Raw genomic sequence first — 17,842 nt, 5'->3', positions numbered from 1 at the left:
TTGACTGCGCTGGAATGAAGGAGAAGGGCATCTATCAAATTCCCACAGTGGAGAATCTGGTGGCCTCTCATCTCCACCCAAACCAGAAACTTTCCATGTCATCTGGTCCGTCCCTGCCCTCCAAGGCCGAACGCCTGCAGTCCTCCCTGGCTGACAAGGCGTATAAATCAGTTGCCACCACCGTGAGGGCATTGAACGCCTCATCGCTCCTGCTAGCCTACTCGGCGGAGCTCCAGGACCAGACTGCTGCGAACCCGGATGCTAGCGAGCTGTGGGAAGAGCTGGGCGTCGTTACGGACCAGTGTCTCCACCTCACTAGAGCAGCAGTACAAGCGGCGGGCAGAGCTCTCAGCATCATCGTCCTACAGGAGAGGGCAAGATGGCTGAACTTGTCGGGGCTTTCGGACAGAGAAAGACGTGACATTCTGGATGAAAGCATCGACCCCGCTGGCCTTTTCGGGACCGCCGTTGCCACCATGCAAAGACTGTGCGAGGAGAAAAAGAAAGAGGGAGAGGCCCTGCAGCTGTGTCTCCCTAGGAAGACCCAGGATGCGCCCCCGCCTCCACCCAGTCGCCGCACGTTCGCTCAGGTCACCAGCCGTCCAGCCGGCGTGCCGACATTTAAAATCCCTCGCCGCCCAGCCCCGCAGGTCGCAGCCCAGGGTCCCCTAGGTTCGGAGAACCCTAAGACCCACTGGCCCAGGAAACATGCCCCACCTGCTGCCGCTCAGGGTGCCCCACCACCAGCCAAGCAGTCGGACCGCAAGAAGAAGCGGGCTGCCTAACATCACCCACGGGGAGATCGGAGCCGGATCAGCCCGGGCTCCAAGTTCACTCCAGGGCTCAGTTCCGGAGCCCGTTCAGAGAAGTGTGTTCTGTCTCCACCTTTCAGCGCCTGGGACTCGAGTTGGATCCCACAGAGCGCATTTCAACAAAGAGACGACGAGACGCTGTTCAGCTGAATCAAGCATGTCACAGTCTCACAAAAACACTGTTTATTAAAAACCCACCCGCTGCATCCAGGCATGTTGCCAAGGGCACGGGAAAAATGTGTGGAAAACACAGAAAGTATGTTGAAAAACATAATGCACCCAGACACCACCGGGGTTGGTTCCCTCAGTGGTGTCCGGCCCCATGAGCGCTGGTCAAGCGCGCGCCGCCCGCGCATGCGCAGTCGGGTCTGGCCTGCAGGACCAGTTTCCGCCACAAGAGGGAGCCAAAGCTCCGTCTACTGTGGAGTGCCTGTCTTTGGGGCCGCTGTCAGCAAGAATAGGGAGATGGCGAGCTCTCGCTGCGCCAGAATGGGTTGTGAGGACATTAGCGCGAGGCTATCGTTTGCAATTCGCAACCACCCCTCCCAGATTTCACAGAGTGATTTTCTCTCTTGCAAAAGGCGAATCAGCCAGGATCCTGCAAGAAGAAATAACTACCTTGCTATCAAAGGGAGCAGTACGAGAAATACCCCAGGAGCAGAGCCAATGCGGCTTTTACTCGAAGTATTTTCTCGTGCCCAAGAAGGGAGGGGGACTGCGTCCGATACTGGACCTACGGGCTCTGAATCAGCATCTGAGGTCATACAAATTCAGAATGTTGACGACCTCCACTCTGCTGCATGTCGTGCGCCCAGGCGATTGGTTTACATCAATAGACCTGAAGGACGCATATTTTCGCATCCCTATTTATCCGCTTCACAGAAAATTCCTGCGCTTTGCGTTTCAGGGCAGAATGTACGAGTACCAGGTCCCGCCGTTTGGTCTCTCACTGAGCCCGCGGGTATTTGTGAAGTGCACAGAGGCAGCCATAGCCCCACTGAAGAGGCGGGGCATCCGCATAGCAACGTACATAGACGATTGGCTGCTGCTATCAGAGTCAGAAATAATGGGAAGAGAGTACACCAGGTTGGCAGTGGATCATCTGATGGCTCTGGGTTTCACCATAAACTACGAAAAGAGTGTCCTGCAGCCAGTTCAGGCCATCTCTTTCATAGGAATAGCTCTAAACTCCGCCTCATACAGTGCGTGTCTCTCTGTGGAAAGAGTAAAAAGAAAAAAAAAAATGCTATCACATGCCGGCATTTTTCAGGTGGGAAGATATCTCCCATTCAGAAAATGCCTGCAGATGCTGGGATTAATGGCGTCTTCACTGGTGGTCATTCCACTAGGCAGACCGCATATGAGGGAATTTCAGCGATGAGTTGCATCACTGAGAGCTACTCACATTCCAGGAGCTCTGAACTTGGGAGCAGACTTAATGTCCAGGGGAAACCCGCAGTACGGGGACTGGACCCTGCACCCACATGTGGTGACCCAAATCTGGACCCGCTTTGGCCACCCACAGGTCGATCTGTTTGCCTCGAGGGAGAACGCTCAGTGTCCACTGTATTTCTCCCTGAAGGACCAGGAGGCTCCGCTAGGGGTAGACGCATTAGCTCACAACTGGCCACATGCTCTGCTTTTTGCGTTCCCTCCACTGGCCTTAATTTCTCCCACTCTAACTAGAGTGAGAGAGAGAGGGCTGACAGTGATATTGATCGCCCCAAGGTGGACGAGGTCCCATTGGTTAGCGGAGATTATGCCCCTCTTGTGGAGCGAACCTTGGCCTCTCCCTCTCCGTCGAGACCTAGTCTCCCAAGCCAGGGGGGAGATTTTTCACCCTCACCCCGAGCGCCTCACCCTGTGGGCTTGGCCCGTGAGAGGTTGAATCTGAGTACGGCAGGACTCCCCCAGGGTGTTATAGCCACTATTCAGAGTGCTAGAGCCCCTCCACAAGATCATTGTATGAGAACAAGTGGAGGGTATTTGAGGAATGGTGTGGAAAGTCTCACACTCGCTCCTTTCAGTGCTCTGTGAAAACAATTCTCTCCTTTCTCCAAGAACTGTTAGATAAAGGAAAGGCCTTTTCCACGATTAAAGTATATCTAGCAGCCATTTCAGCCTGCCATGTGGGCTTCGTGGATGGCCCAGTGAGCCATCACCCGCTAGTCTGCCGTTTCATGAAAGGGGCACGACGGCTCCACCCGGTGTCTAAACCTCTCGTTCCCACGTGGGATTTATCCCTGGTGCTGGGGGCAGTTTCACAGCCACCATTTGAGCCACTAGACCAGGTGGAAATAAAAATCCTGTCTTTGAAGACTGCATTGCTCCTGGCTCTCGCATCTGCGAAGCGTGTCAGTGATATTCATGCGCTGTCAATACACAAAGAGTGCACCCGATTCACACGGGATAACTCTAGAGTCACACTCAGGCCAAATCCGGCCTTTGTGCCCAAAAATCCTTATCTCCAATGCACCCCATTGGAGCTGGAAGCTTTTTGCCCTCCTCCTTTCTCCGCCCCTGAACAGGAGCGCCTACATGCTCTCTGTCCAGTTAGGGCTTTACGTACCTATATAGAGAGAACAAAGGCTTTCAGGAGGTCGGATCAGCTGTTTGTTTCCTGGGCTAAACCACATCTTGGCAAGCCTGTTAGCAAACAACGCATTTCCCACTGGATTGTTGGGGCGATCCAATTGGCTTATTCAAGCACGGGTCTGTCCCCCCCCCGGGGGGACTTCGTGCTCATTCTGCTAGAGGGATGGCAACCTCTTGGGCCCTTTTTAGGGGTGTCTCTATAGAAGAGATATGTGCAGCGGCGAGCTGGGCTTCACCTCTGACCTTTGCAAGGTTTTACAGGTTGGATGTCACTGCACCATCTCTAGCCCACACTGTGTTAAGTGTGGGTCCCCACGAGACCTCCTAAGTTGGCAGTCAGTCGTTCAGATGGGCTTATCTGGCAATACGGGAGTCTGCATATCCCCATAGTGAGACACCGAAACGAATGTTTGAAAGAGAACTTGAGGTTACTCTATTCCGTAACCCCCGTTCTCTGATAACATGAGTGAGGTGTCTCACCAGATCACCCTCCTTGCACGAAGCGAGGAAGAGGTGAGCTTATCTTGAATGACGGGTGACGCTGCGTCACACCCTTTTATAGGGAGGAGGGTGGCCCCTCCCTGACGCTGGCGTCACGACTGCCAGCCAATGCTGGCTGGAGTAATGATATAGAGGCTTCTGAGGACAACGCTGAGAGAGCGTTCCCCATAGTGAGACACCTCACTCATGTTATCAGAGAACGGGGGTTACGGAATAGAGTAACCTCAAGATTGTTCTGTAAATAGTTTGAAGCCTTGGCTGCATTAAAAAAAATAAATAGCTGCAAAAAACTTTGTTGTTTGCCAAACTGAGTTACTTTTTTGAAGAACTATATAATTAATTGCCCAACATTGGTCATTATATACTGTATTTGGCAGACAGAGAGTTACAGGACTCTCTCCCAGACCACAGACTCATACTCATAATACAAGTCAGAGCTTTATGAAAAAAAAAAAAAAAGAAGAAAGAAAGTTGTGTTTTCAAAATTGGAGTTAAAGTTATTTTTACTTCCAATAGTGTTAACATACTACACAGGTCATGAACAAGATTTTTTTAAATTTTCATTGTAAGTGGGCTAAAGCAGTTAATTAAAAGTAGTCTAACATAAATGTAAATGCTGTAATTTGATTATTTTAATAAACCATGTAACTTGGATGGATTAGATGCTGGCGTGACCACAGTGCACACGTCTGATGTCGCTCACAGTGGTCCAAGGGATCGCTCAGGGAGTTTGTGTGTTCGCTCAGACACATGAAAAATTAGAGGGAACATTGGTGGAAACTTTATGGGTTCGCGGAGTCAGAGGTGGATCAAATATTGTGCAGTATTTTGAAGTTCACTAAACATAGATGTTTACATTTTTCATTTATTTTTTATATTGCAAACATTTGCACTATAATCAGTATTTGCACACTATTTTATATTATTTTTTGACCATCTTTAAAGCCATTATTCAATACATTGTTATTGTTAAATAAATATCGTCAAATAATCGAGATCTCAATTTCAGTGAAAATAATCGTGATTATCATTTTTGCCATAATCGAGCAGCCCTAGCTGTGGTCACACTGGTTTTATTTCTGCTCTTTTTTTCATGAAGGTTACCAATAAGCACACAGTCCTGTGACTTCTCAGGAAGGTTGCAACCTGACCTTGTTTTGCTTGTGTCAAAGGAAAAAAACCTTAGAGAAGCAAGAAACACAAACTCAATTTATGGCATGTACATGGGCGAGGCTTACTGCGTGGCAAGACACAGGCAAGTCGCGCAGAGCCTCAGTCCGTTCTTTATTTTATAGCAGAGAATAGATTACACAGCATCTCTAGGTGGAGCATACGTAATAGAAAAACATCTCTAGATATGGTTATCGCATGAGTGGCCGTTATCCATAAGACAAGAGGAACTAGTATCTTTTGTCATATCAGCTTCAGGTTGGAACTGTCTCTGCCTGAGAGTGTGTTACTTTGTAACTTCCTCACGCATGCTTCTGTTCCTTAATCTGTAGGTTGCAGGCACATCATGTTCTCACAAGAAATTATACTTAAGCAAAATAAAAGTTATCAAAGTAAGTAAATGTAAAAATCTCTTAACAGCTTGGTTTCATTTTACTGCAAAAAAATGACTTTGCTCCAGCTCTGCATTACTGAGGAAATACACTGTGTTTACCTCAGCTTGGGTGCTTTGTTTATGACATATTTAATTTGCTTAAAGTGCGATTTACAAGCAACCTCATGCAAAGATGTGAGTTTAAAAACTAACAGGGGGTGAAGAACTTTGCTTCCTAATAGTTTGCCAACACATGATCGATTTTCAGTGATCCAAAAAATCTGCTTTATTTAAGATTCTTTTTTAGCAGTTTCATTCAGGCGTCATGTCTAACGTTGTGCTTAATTCAAGCTTAATTTAGGCATGGCATTAAATTCAGTCCTGGCTCTGAATAACTGAAAGCTTTTCATTTATCGCTGCCAAAAAATACGTACTATATTTTTAATTCATAGGTTATCTGACAAAAGCACACTGCTGCCAGTTTGAGAATGAGTTAAAGATGTTTTCATTGTAGCAGTGTACGCCCATTCCTACAGGTCAGATGTCAAAACTGGCCAAAAGTCATTTTATTATTTATTTGACACACAGGTTCAAAGAATTTTAATCAGTATAACAAGAGGCAGATCTGCTTACACAGACATTTTTTTTCAAAATAAACATGTATTAAACAAACAACAGAAGAGTGGCTTGAGTTATACCAAATTTATTTATAGACATTTGAGCTTTTATGTGAAAAACATGGAACAATAATCTCTTCTTTGCTTAAACTTTGTTTAAGCACTGGAACTACTTCATTTGTTCAGTAGCTAGCCACATGAAAAACACAATTACACAGCTCTGTTAAAAAAACTGCAACCAAATCAATTTAATATTCATTCAAATGTCACAGCTTAAAGGCTCAGTCATGTTTATTTTTTTGTCTTCTGGGGGGTGATGCATGAAGTGATGCACTCAAGATTGTGAGCGATATTCACCTATACACAAATATTTGATAGGGTTGCTGTAAGTGCTAATGTCTGCATTTTTGATGTTTAAGGGGATTTTTCTCGTGTTTATTCCTCTTCCCTCTTCAGATTCAAAGAACCCAGATCACCACCAGGCTGAAAAAAAGAAAAGTGTTGCTGCGAGGCAACCACCATTCTGTTGCTTGCTTTTAGACGAGTATTTATTGTTCCGTCCGTTCAAAAAGAACATGTCCTTGTGACATCTCAGATATTGTTGTCAGGGATAAGATCATTTTTGTGTCAAGATGTTAATTTTGGTCCGTATCGCCTGAAACTAACCGGCTGTCCAGACAGACTGAAGAATTGCTTGGCGAGTCCAGGAGCATTGGGTGGAAAGTTGCTTCACATTCCTCTGGAGTGCAGAGTGAAAGTGCTCTGAAGGCTGAGCTGGCAGCTGTGGTTCCTAGCACTTAGAGCGTCATGCCCTCTGTCGGTCAGCTGTGCACAGCGTTAGACTCTGTTATAACAGCTACTCTATGTGCATGTGTATGAGCTCACATGCTCATAGAGCCTTTTTCCCCTTTTTGTTAATGTTGGTGTACAAGTACAGTGACTTGTGTGGTGTACCATCTTTTCGATTTCTGGATGTTCTGTGGACAACATTTAACTGTCACGTCATACATGGATTGTGATTATTAATACCTCTGTACCTCACTGTAGTAAAAAGAAGCCTGATTCTTCCCTGAGAAGTTGGGGTGGAAGTAGGTTGCAAAACAGAATACAGATGTTCAGTGACTGTTGGAAAGCTTAAGCGGCTTAAACTCTGTTTCCTGTATGAAATTTGCCAACTGGATGTGTAGAAGGATATCAGCTGATGTGGGCTGGGACAGACATCAGCTGATCTGCCAGGATTGTGGTAGAGCCTGACTTAATGGCTTGCCTGAACTGATGCTACATCTCTCTTTCTTTCTTCCTTTCTTTCTTTCTTTCTTTCTTTCTTCATTTCACAGCAAAATCAAATAAAAAAATGTATCTATGTTCTTTTCTATATCGCAGTTTCTTTTTAAATGTGTGAAATGACGGGATGTGGACTTTAATTATTTTAAAGTGACAGACAGCTCTGAAGTTGGCTCCTGGACTTTGTAAGCACTGTTTAAGTCCTGTTTGTGTAAATGTAGTCTATGTGTCCCTGTTTGATGACTTGTAAATACCTGCTCTGTGCACAAAACCAAACCAAACCAAACCCATTCAGGGATGGCTCCAATGGGTGGACCATGTCTCAGAGAAGGGGGGTGTTGTGGGGAGCGTGTCAGCCAGAGTTTGCTGACAGCCCATGATTCCTCAGTGAACTGTGGCTAGAGTGTTTATGTGGCTGCATGTTCTCATAGTAGACTCTGTGTGTGTGATCTGGTCTGTGTTTATGTCTAAAGGAGTATATATGGTGCAGTGTAGCATAGCTGTGTGATGTAGCCACAGCTAAATATGGAAGCTTTCTTTAGATGGCACCCTGAGATCCATCAACAGGCAGAGTCAACTCTGAAAGTGTTTCATGAAACTGAAATTTAGATTTAGTTTTGGATTTTTTGACACCATCTGAACTTCCTGTGTTCCAGGTTACCTTCAGGAGGCCTACCTGTGGACCAAGCAGGTCCTGTCCATCATGGAGAAGTCCATGGTTCTCCTGCAGGATGTGACCGACGGTTCCCTGTATGAAGGAGTAGCATATGGGACTTACACCACCCGCTCTCTCTTCCAGTACATGTTCCTGGTGCAACGCCACTTTGCCATCGGCCACTTCGACCACTCTTGGCTACTTAAACACTTTGCCTTTCTGTACAGGACCATCCTGCCCGGTAACAGTGACATCACATGCTGCCAGCAAAATTAATTATGTGATTTTTTTGTTTTTGTTTTTACTGTAATGGTTATATTTAGGCAAGCACATAAAAAGTCAGTAACCTGTGAGGAAGTGTTTATTCAGCTATGAGTGGCTGAGACATCTGGCTTATGCCTACTAGAACGCTTTCAGCCAAAGGCCTCATTATGTTAACTTAGGCATGAAAATTACCTCAGGCTGCCCCGCTGGAGAGCACCCTCTCCTCTGAACTGATATGGGGTATGCATGCGTGTAGTTATTACCTTTCTGGATGTCTGACAAAGCTGTGCTGAGGCATACGGGGATCTGTGGTGTCCTGGGGGTTTTGTCTGGAGGTCAGGGCGAGGGTAGCAGTGGGAGGAGGGGCCCCCAGGTCAGACTCGAGCATTTTGCAGCCCATTGCTGACAGTTTCTATATTGTAGCTGAGCAGCAATTCTGCACCCAGAAAGCACCTCTAATTGCACTGGCCAGGAGAGCCTGAGCTCCAGAGCCACAATAGCAGCTTTCTCCTCCTACCAGACAGGAAGACAAGGCCAGATTTTCCCAGACTGGCCTCGGAGCAGCCTGAATGATCGCTGTCCCCACACTGTCTGTGTTTTTCTTTTGGGATCTTGTGAGATGAAATAATAAGAGGTTTAATGTTACTTAATCTTTCACTGTTTTTAATGTTGTATTCTGTTTTTGGTGTGTATTGGAACAATAGCTCAAGCTGAAGCTTCACAGTTTAAAGAAGCTAAAGTGTCAGAAGACAGTTGGAATAAAAGGAAGTTACTGTCAGTTTAAGTTCCAGTATTAGTCTGAGTCTTGAATGGAAATGAAGAGATCCCAAGTGCTGTAATGTTAATTGCATGTCCATATGCTATTTTATATAAATGGCAGTTTTACTTACCATTGCTACTTTTCCAGACAGATTTTGAAATAGATAACAACATTATAATAAGTCAGTAGTATTTTGACATGTAATTTAATGAGGTGCGATTTTTAAATGACTAAATCCAAAATTTCAGAGTAGTGTTTTTTTTTTACTTTCCTCTCATTAACTCATATGACGTATAAGATTTATGTGCTCACACTTAAATTTAGTTTGGAGATGGTTGGCGTGGGTAGTTTTGCGTAGTATATTACCATGTACAATGATATTTAGAAATCCAAGCAGTATAATTTGTTTACTTTACTTTACTTGTATGGAGATGCAGTGTTTATGTTATTTAATCAGTTATTTTTTATCATGTGTTGCATGAAAACGCCACCAGAGCACAGAGTCTACTGGTGGATGAGAGCAGCTGAGCTCAGAGAGCTATAAAAAAAACGCTTCCTATTCTGATTGGTTACAAATTTCAAATAGTAACTAAATAGTAACTTTTTGGGCTGTTGAGTTTCCATATATCTGTGACAGGCATTATCCAAGGAGATGATTTTTGTGACATAGTGCCATATATTCCAGTTACCTGGATTGATACTAGTGTCAAACCTCTGTGTTTACCTGGGCACTCGAAACGCTTACTGTAAGCCTCATCCACCAGTGTACACCCGCTTTCATCCCTTTAAGCACTGTCCATCACACCTACTCCAATGCATGCATTTGGCATTGCCAGGGATCGACCCATGCTACCTCCTGAGTTGGGATAGACCTTCTTATCATCCTAACAAACATGACATTGTGAGTTGTCTGTGTCAGGAAAGTGTGAGGGCACCTAAAAACAGATGCCACCCAAGCAGAATGAAGGCTAGGGTGAAGTACAAGCTAGAGGGTGAATAATGAAAAAAGGTGGAAGGTCAGTTGTAGTGGGTGTTGCTGAAAGACTGTGGAGGATTGTTGTGTATCTTTGTATTTTGTATGGTTGCGTATATGTTCTAAAACTGTTGATAGGATTAGAGAGTCAGTCAGTTGAAATATAAGTGATCAACATTCTCATAGACGTTATTGTCAGTTCATTTGCAGTGTAACTGACAAAAGGAGTTCACTTAAAGTTAAATGAAGAAAGGTTATTTTCTATACAGACACAAGGAATTTAATTCTACCCATGGTCCAATGCAAAACCAATCTAAGTACTGCTGTGCGAAGGATAAAATGAAGACATTAATTTTGGTTCGAGTTTAAATAACACTGAAAGCATGGCCTTTATCAGTCCAAAGAGACTTACCTTGACAGTGTTTGTGCTATAAGTTCCCGAGTGTTTGGGTTTGATAAATGATTTACTGTGATTACATGTTGTAGTTACTATAATGGGTTTCTAAGAACCCTCTCAACAACAGAGAGCAAGAGTTTTCTTATGTAATTATAGACAACAAAACAGTGTGAACAATTTGCATTTAGTGTGGAGCTGAACTGGGCCACAGAGGTTTAAGTTGGGGGATGCACTTTTGTTACACATTTGTGATCACAAGCCAGATCCTTTCATAATGAGCTTTGCGTGGTTGAGTTCTGTAATTTGCAAAGAATTCATAGTGTTTAAAGTGCTATTTTTGCACATTTTCGGCTCGACAAACCTCAAACTCACTCAGTACAACATTTTATTTGTCATGTGTACCCTTTACAAATGAAATATGAAGGTGTTTTTGTCTTCTTTGTGTTTTTACCATCTCACCAGGATTTCAGCGAACTGTAGCAATTGCAGATTCCAACTATAACTGGTTCTACGGGCCAGAGAGCCAGCTGGTCTTTTTGGACCGCTATGTGTTGCGTAATGGCAGTGGAAACTGGCTGGCAGATCTGATTCATCAAAACAGGGTAATGGAAGGGCCGGGGCAAGCTGGAAAAGGCCAGCGATGGTGTACTCTCCACACAGAGTTCATTTGGTAAGCTGCTCAGGTTACTTTCATCATTTTTTTTTGTTAGTGACAGTACTTTACACTTCTGTACTTCTTGTCAGGGGTCACTTTTTGGTCATTTGGTCAATTTTGCATGTATATTTAAATGGATAATATGATAAATTGTTGCCTTTTATTTTACACTTGCCAATATTGGGCTGGAAGATCATCCATTTGACAGGACAGTTGGCCATGAGAGATGCCAGTCTCTTGGCAATGAGCATCTAAGACAGGCGCCACAAATTATTCTTGCACCAACTGTGGCTGCATGGCATTAGCTAAGAGAACTGCGAGGCAGCACTCAGCCTGACATCCTGATTGTCAAAGTTTTGGTACCAGCTGTTTCTCACTGCAACATTTGAGCTACTGGGAAGCCTTGGTCACCGACCTTTGGGTGCTAACCGGCACCTAACAAGTGTATTGTGGCTTTCCCCCTTGAAAGCAACAGGCTTGCAGATTTTTCCATACTTGGGTAATTAGTTGACATGCGGCCCTACTCAAATGCAGACCGTCTTAGACATAAAAACTCTTCTTGTGTTTGTTCAGTTGCTGGGGAAACTGACCACAGTCGTCTAAGGCATCCCACTGAGGCTTCTTTCTTTGGGCCCCCTGCAGGTTTGGATCAACAGCTTGGGCCTTGATCCCCAAAGGGACCAAAGTAGGCCAGTGGTGGTGTTGAAGTGGTGCCTACAGTCTCTGGACACCTGGAGGAACTGGACTTTTTTGACTAGTGGTATTCCTTTGGATCACTTCCCTTCCACGGGGAAGTAGTGTTTTAGATTACTCCCTCTAAGGCTGTGGTATTTTAAAGTAAAAATGACTGCTCTAGGATAATAACACCAGCCACAGCCCAGTCCTTGATGGTTCTTTTAAATGGTGTAATGAGTCGGATACTCAATTTAACATGTCTAGGACGAAATGTAATCTTTTTCCTTGAAAAAGAAATTATCTGAATGGGAGCATATGCTGCTCTGAAAGCTGTCAGTATCTTTCAGCATTGATGGTACATTTGCAGATGTGCAAAACTGGAATGCCATAGGCACTAATGAACCCCGATACCATCAGTGATGCATGCTTTTGGACTGAGCACTGATAACAAGCCAGAAAGTCCCTCTCCAATTTAGTCTGGACAATGCGGCATCCATGTTTCCTAAAATGAAAGTTACATTTCAACTTTGCCTGAGTTCATTTTAAATTGGCGGCATTTCTAGACCGTGTTTATAAATAGCTTCTTATTTTTAGGATAGAGATTTAATCTGCATTTGTGATGACAGGGCAAACTGTGTTCACAGACAATGATTTCTGGAAGTGTTGCTTAGCCCAGTGACACTGCATTAAATTATGCCTGTTTTAATGCAGTGTCACCTAAGTGCCCAAAGATCACCGACGGTAATGACTTTCACATGAGATTATTCACTGTGCTTTTTTAGATGTTTTGCTATCACCAGATTGAGAATTTGCAAATATTTTTCCAGAAATGGTAAATTTATTTACATTTTAGACAGCATCCCAACTTTTTGGAATTGGGGTCAGTAATATCTGTCCTCTGGTTCTGCAGGTATGACCCAGGCCTGGTCCCCAAACCCCCATCAGATTTTGGAACACCCAAGCTCCATTACTTTGAGGACTGGGGCGTGGTAACATATGGAAGCGCTTTACCCGTCAAGACCAACAGCTCTTTTCTGTCCTTCAAGTCAGGGAAGCTGGGGGGACGTGCCATCTTCGACATCGTTCATAAGAACAAGTACAAAGAGTGGATTAAAGGGTGGAGGAACTTTAATGCCGGCCACGAACACCCTGATCAGAACTCTTTCACGTTTGCGCCCAACGGTGTCCCGTTCATCACTGAAGCACTCTATGGACCAAAGTATACCTTGTTGAACAATGCAGTTTTGTTTAGTTCAGCCTTCTCAGGGAGTTGCTTTAAGCCATGGGCTGGACAGGTTACAGAAGCCTGTGATTCCAAGTGGTTAAAGTACAAGGTGGGGCCAGCTGCTGACACTCAGGGGAGAGTGGAAGCTGCTATAGAGAGGAAGGGCATGGTCTTTATCCGAGGAGAGGGACGTTCCGCTTACAATCCAGAACTGAAGATCAGGAATGTCCAGAGGAACCTGCTCCTTCTTCATCCACAGCTCCTGCTTGTTGTCGATCACATCCACCTGGATCCTGACAGCCCCGTCCGTGCCATGAGTGCCTTCTTTCACAACACGGAGCTGCCATTCCAAGGTACAAAGGTAGATGGTGTTCATGGAGCATTTATATCACACGGGGAGGATAAATATAAGATGTTCTGGATGGACGACACAAACTACAGTAACAAAGGGGTGGTAGGCTACTGGAATTACCCTCGAGGATACCCTTATAATGGCTCCAACTACGTGAATGTCACAATGCCATTGAGGTACCCTCACACTAGGATGGCCTACATTTTCTTTGGACCAGATGTGGATGTGCAGAGCTTTAGCCTGCGTGGGGATAATGAGAGGGTAGATATCTACCTGGCCACCAAGGACCACATCTACACAATTTACCTGTTGACTGCAGAGGTCACCAGCAAGCCACTTTTGGCCATGGTGCTGTTGGACAACAAGAAGATCGTATTTGAGAAGGAAGCAGCTGAGGTTAACAGCTTTCCGGAGGAAGTGGAGGAATACGTCAGCGTAATGGAGGACAATCTCCAACACGTCAAGCCCGTCTTCCAGCAGATGGAGAGGCACATCCTTGGACGGGTCCTCAACACCGTCAGCTTCCGAAAGACAGCAGAGCGCCTCCTCCAGTTCACTGACAAGAAGAAGACGGAGGAAGCCATTGAGAAGATGTTCGCTATGTCCAGAAAACAGAGCAAAGGTAACGGGGGGAAGAGAGTGAACCTCGGAGACAAGCTCTCAGAGACTCTAGCTGACATTTTTGCACAGATTGAGGTGAACGAAAAGAAAGAGAGACAGAGAACTTCAAAGCGCACATACGATGACAGTCCAGAAGAGGGCGATGCAGATACGCGGGCCTTTGTGGATTACGCAGACAGCCGCAAGAACAGAAAGGGGGGCTTTTTTAAGGGTCGTAAATTCAAGGAAGTTCACATGGTCGCCACAGCAGGAAGCGACAGTTTCCCCAGCACGGCTTCCTACATACGCCTGTTCCTCCTCCTGAACATGGCCATCTTCTTTTTACTGCTGGCTGTGCTGCTGACTCGCTTTAAGAGGGGTCGGAGTCTGCACACACAGAGATGTTTCTACAGCATCCTTCTGATCGACTGCTTCATCCTGCTGTACCTCTACTCCTCCTGCTCTCACACGCAGTGCTGACATCACGAGTGTACTGAGCACGCCAGCTGATCCGTGTGCAGTTCAAATGACCTCACACCTCACTCTGAGCCAGGTCTTATGACAGGAGTAAGGCCACTGTTCCATAAAACAGAACTGAGATTTCAAGAAAAAAAATGGGAAAAAGGTGGAATGTTCAAAGATTAATTTTACAAGAAAAGTGTTGATGTTGTGAGACAAAGTTAAATCACAAATCCAGCTTCCATCTCATAGTATGAGCATCTTGTAACATTACAGCTGGTATCAGTCAGGCAAGTTTTGCTCCTAATCTCATGATTTCTAGCGCATATTATTGTCACCTGTATTATTGTAATATCACAACTTGCTTTTATTCTCACGGGTGTGTAATAATTCCAAAGTCAAGACTGAAATCATGGTACAAAGATTCACGATAACATCTCATACTGCAATACCCACGTAGAGCTGTAAACGCCAAGTTAGAGTGCTAGTCTGGTGAAAGCTGTAATGATTTCAGACTGCTCAGGTAAACAATGAACTTGAAATACAGAATCAGAATAATAGAGAGTTTGTTTGTGTTGTGTTTATTTTTCATTTCAAGCACAAAGATAAAGCAGCATATATGTGCCAGTGGGAGGGCACTAAAGGTAACCACGGTAACAGATACTTTCAGCTCCTCCCTTATTTCCACAGTGGATGGATCCATGTTTCGATTAGGCACAGAATTTATACCAGATTTTACTCTTATTTTTTTAATTTTTATATGTATAAAAAACAGTTAATGGGAATGTTAGATAATTAATTTGCATGAGCTAATTTAATGTTTGTTGCTTTTGTCTGAGAAACATTCCCTGACTCAGGATTGGCAGAGAGTCAGCTTTGTGAAACACTGGCAGAAACGTTAAGCCGCACCCCCACCCACATATACTTCTAATAATTTGTTTTATTTGAATAAAAACAACTTTTTAGCATGTGAAGATTTTTTTCTATTTGAACGTTTTTGTGTACAAAACAATCTTGGAATGTTGACTTTAATGTTGTGATATAAATCTTAAAGTTCCATACTTACACAGCCCAAAATCACACATTTACCTCAGGGCTACTTAATGATTACTGATCTATAGATCAGGACTGCATTCTGGTAATGAGTGTACACTTATGGGAAAAAACAGTAGTCGTTTTTTTGCCATCTCACAGAAAAATCATAGTATGAGACATGCAGTATACATAAACATTTACTGTAAGAGTTTTGTCTTTTCCATGTGGGTATTCTTGAAGTCTCTGACTGTTTCTAACAGTGGCTTTAATTCTGTGGGATGTAATGAGTCTGTTTAGGAAAAGCAGTGATTCCAAGTAGGAATGTTTGAATTGCCAAGATAAGAGGAGACCACCTCTAATATAGTAAGCTTCTGTGGAGCTTTAGAGATCTGTGTGAAGTACTCTGAGGTGTTCTCAACTACAATGCCATCTCCACATCTGTACTTGAGATTTGTCTTGCTCTACACAATTCATAGCAACACTTGTAAATGTATATATTTTATCTTAAAACAAAAATATATTTTTTGGTCTCTCTGTTTTTTTTACCATTTGTAAATAAAGTTAGAACATGCAGAAGTTTGCATTCGCTGTGTTGTGTCCTGTAAGCGTGTTACAGTATGAGCAGTACTATGGCCACTGCAGCATTACAGCTGTGGAATCAAATGCTGATCAACACTTCAATGTGTTACATCACTTATTTTTTCATGTACTGTTGGCTGACAGGGTTGTAAATTGGTGTAACATTAGAGTTTGGCCCAGTGACATGACCATACAGGGAGTGCAGAATTATTAGGCAAATGAGTATTTTGTCCACATCATCCTCTTCATGCATGTTGTCTTACTCCAAGCTGTATAGGCTCGAAAGCCTACTACCAATTAAGCATATTAGGTGATGTGCATCTCTGTAATGAGAAGGGGTGTGGTCTAATGACATCAACACCCTATATCAGGTGTGCATAATTATTAGGCAACTTTCTTTCCTTTGGCAAAATGGGTCAAAAGAAGGACTTGACAGGCTCAGAAAAGTCAAAAATAGTGAGATATCTTGCAGAGGGATGCAGCAGTCTTAAAATTGCAAAGCTTCTGAAGCGTGATCATCGAATAATCAAGCGTTTCATTCAAAATAGTCAACAGGGTCGCAAGAAGCGTGTGGAAAAACCAAGGCGCAAAATAACTGCCCGTGAACTGAGAAAAGTCAAGCGTGCAGCTGCCAAGATGCCACTTGCCACCAGTTTGGCCATATTTCAGAGCTGCAACATCACTGGAGTGCCCAAAAGCACAAGGTGTGCAATACTCAGAGACATGGCCAAGGTAAGAAAGACTGAAAGACGACCACCACTGAACAAGACACACAAGCTGAAACGTCAAGACTGGGCCAAGAAATATCTCAAGACTGATTTTTCTAAGGTTTTATGGACTGATGAAATGAGAGTGAGTCTTGATGGGCCAGATGGATGGGCCCGTGGCTGGATTGGTAAAGGGCAGAGAGCTCCAGTCCGACTCAGACGCCAGCAAGGTGGAGGTGGAGTACTGGTTTGGGCTGGTATCATCAAAGATGAGCTTGTGGGGCCTTTTCGGGTTGAGGATGGAGTCAAGCTCAACTCCCAGTCCTACTGCCAGTTTCTGGAAGACGCCTTCTTCAAGCAGTGGTACAGGAAGAAGTCTGCATCCTTCAAGAAAAACATGATTTTCATGCAGGACAATGCTCCATCACACGCGTCCAAGTACTCCACAGCGTGGCTGGCAAAAAAGGGTATAAAAGAAGAAAAACTAATGACATGGCCTCCTTGTTCACCTGATCTGAACCCCATTGAGAACCTGTGGTCCATCATCAAATGTGAGATTTACAAGGAGGGAAAACGGTACACCTCTCTGAACAGTGTCTGGGAGGCTGTGGTTGCTGCTGCACGCAATGTTGATGGTGAACAGATCAAAACACTGACAGAATCCATGGATGGCAGGCTTTTGAGTGTCCTTGCAAAGAAAGGTGGCTATATTGGTCGCTGATTTGTTTTTGTTTTGTTTTTGAATGTCAGAAATGTATATTTGTGAATGTGGAGATGTTATATTGGTTTCACTGGTAAAAATAAATAATTGAAATGGGTATATATTTGTTTTTTGTTAAGTTGCCTAATAATTATGCACAGTAATAGTCACCTGCACACACAGATATCCCCCTAAAATAGCTAAAACTAAAAACAAACTAAAAACTACTTCCAAAAACATTCAGCTTTGATATTAATGAGTTTTTTGGGTTCATTGAGAACATGGTTGTTGTTCAATGATAAAATTATTCCTCAAAAATACAACTTGCCTAATAATTCTGCACTCCCTGTACACAGTGCTAAGTTCTCAACTAACATACCCTAGCTTAGCTAGCAAAGCTGCATTTATAAACTGTACAGATGTAATGCACAGACACATTCATCTGATAATTATT

At 44.0% G+C, this 17,842-nt stretch overlaps 1 protein-coding gene across 4 annotated transcripts in view; it reads left to right on the top strand.

The window, feature by feature from the left end:
- Positions 1 to 15,533, top strand: part of dse (dermatan sulfate epimerase) — a 32,896-nt gene extending 17,363 nt beyond the window's left edge. For 3 of the 4 annotated variants that reach the window (XM_005457913.4, XM_005457914.4, XM_019346165.2), the window contains 3 exons: positions 8,009 to 8,248; positions 10,864 to 11,071; positions 12,642 to 15,533. In XM_005457913.4, coding sequence (XP_005457970.1) covers positions 8,009 to 8,248; positions 10,864 to 11,071; positions 12,642 to 14,388 — 2,195 coding nt within the window. In that variant the 3' untranslated portion in view covers positions 14,389 to 15,533. Of the gene's footprint in view, positions 1 to 8,008; positions 8,249 to 10,863; positions 11,072 to 11,698; positions 11,845 to 12,641 lie in introns of those variants that run through there. The other variant, XM_025899059.1, reaches the window with a different exon arrangement.
- Positions 15,534 to 17,842: the final 2,309 nt, after the last annotated feature.

The sequence above is a fragment of the Oreochromis niloticus genome, linkage group LG15 (assembly GCF_001858045.2).
Source record: "Oreochromis niloticus isolate F11D_XX linkage group LG15, O_niloticus_UMD_NMBU, whole genome shotgun sequence".
NCBI classification, from domain to species: Eukaryota; Metazoa; Chordata; class Actinopteri; order Cichliformes; family Cichlidae; genus Oreochromis; species Oreochromis niloticus.
This window is presented reverse-complemented; position numbering and strand designations above follow the sequence as displayed.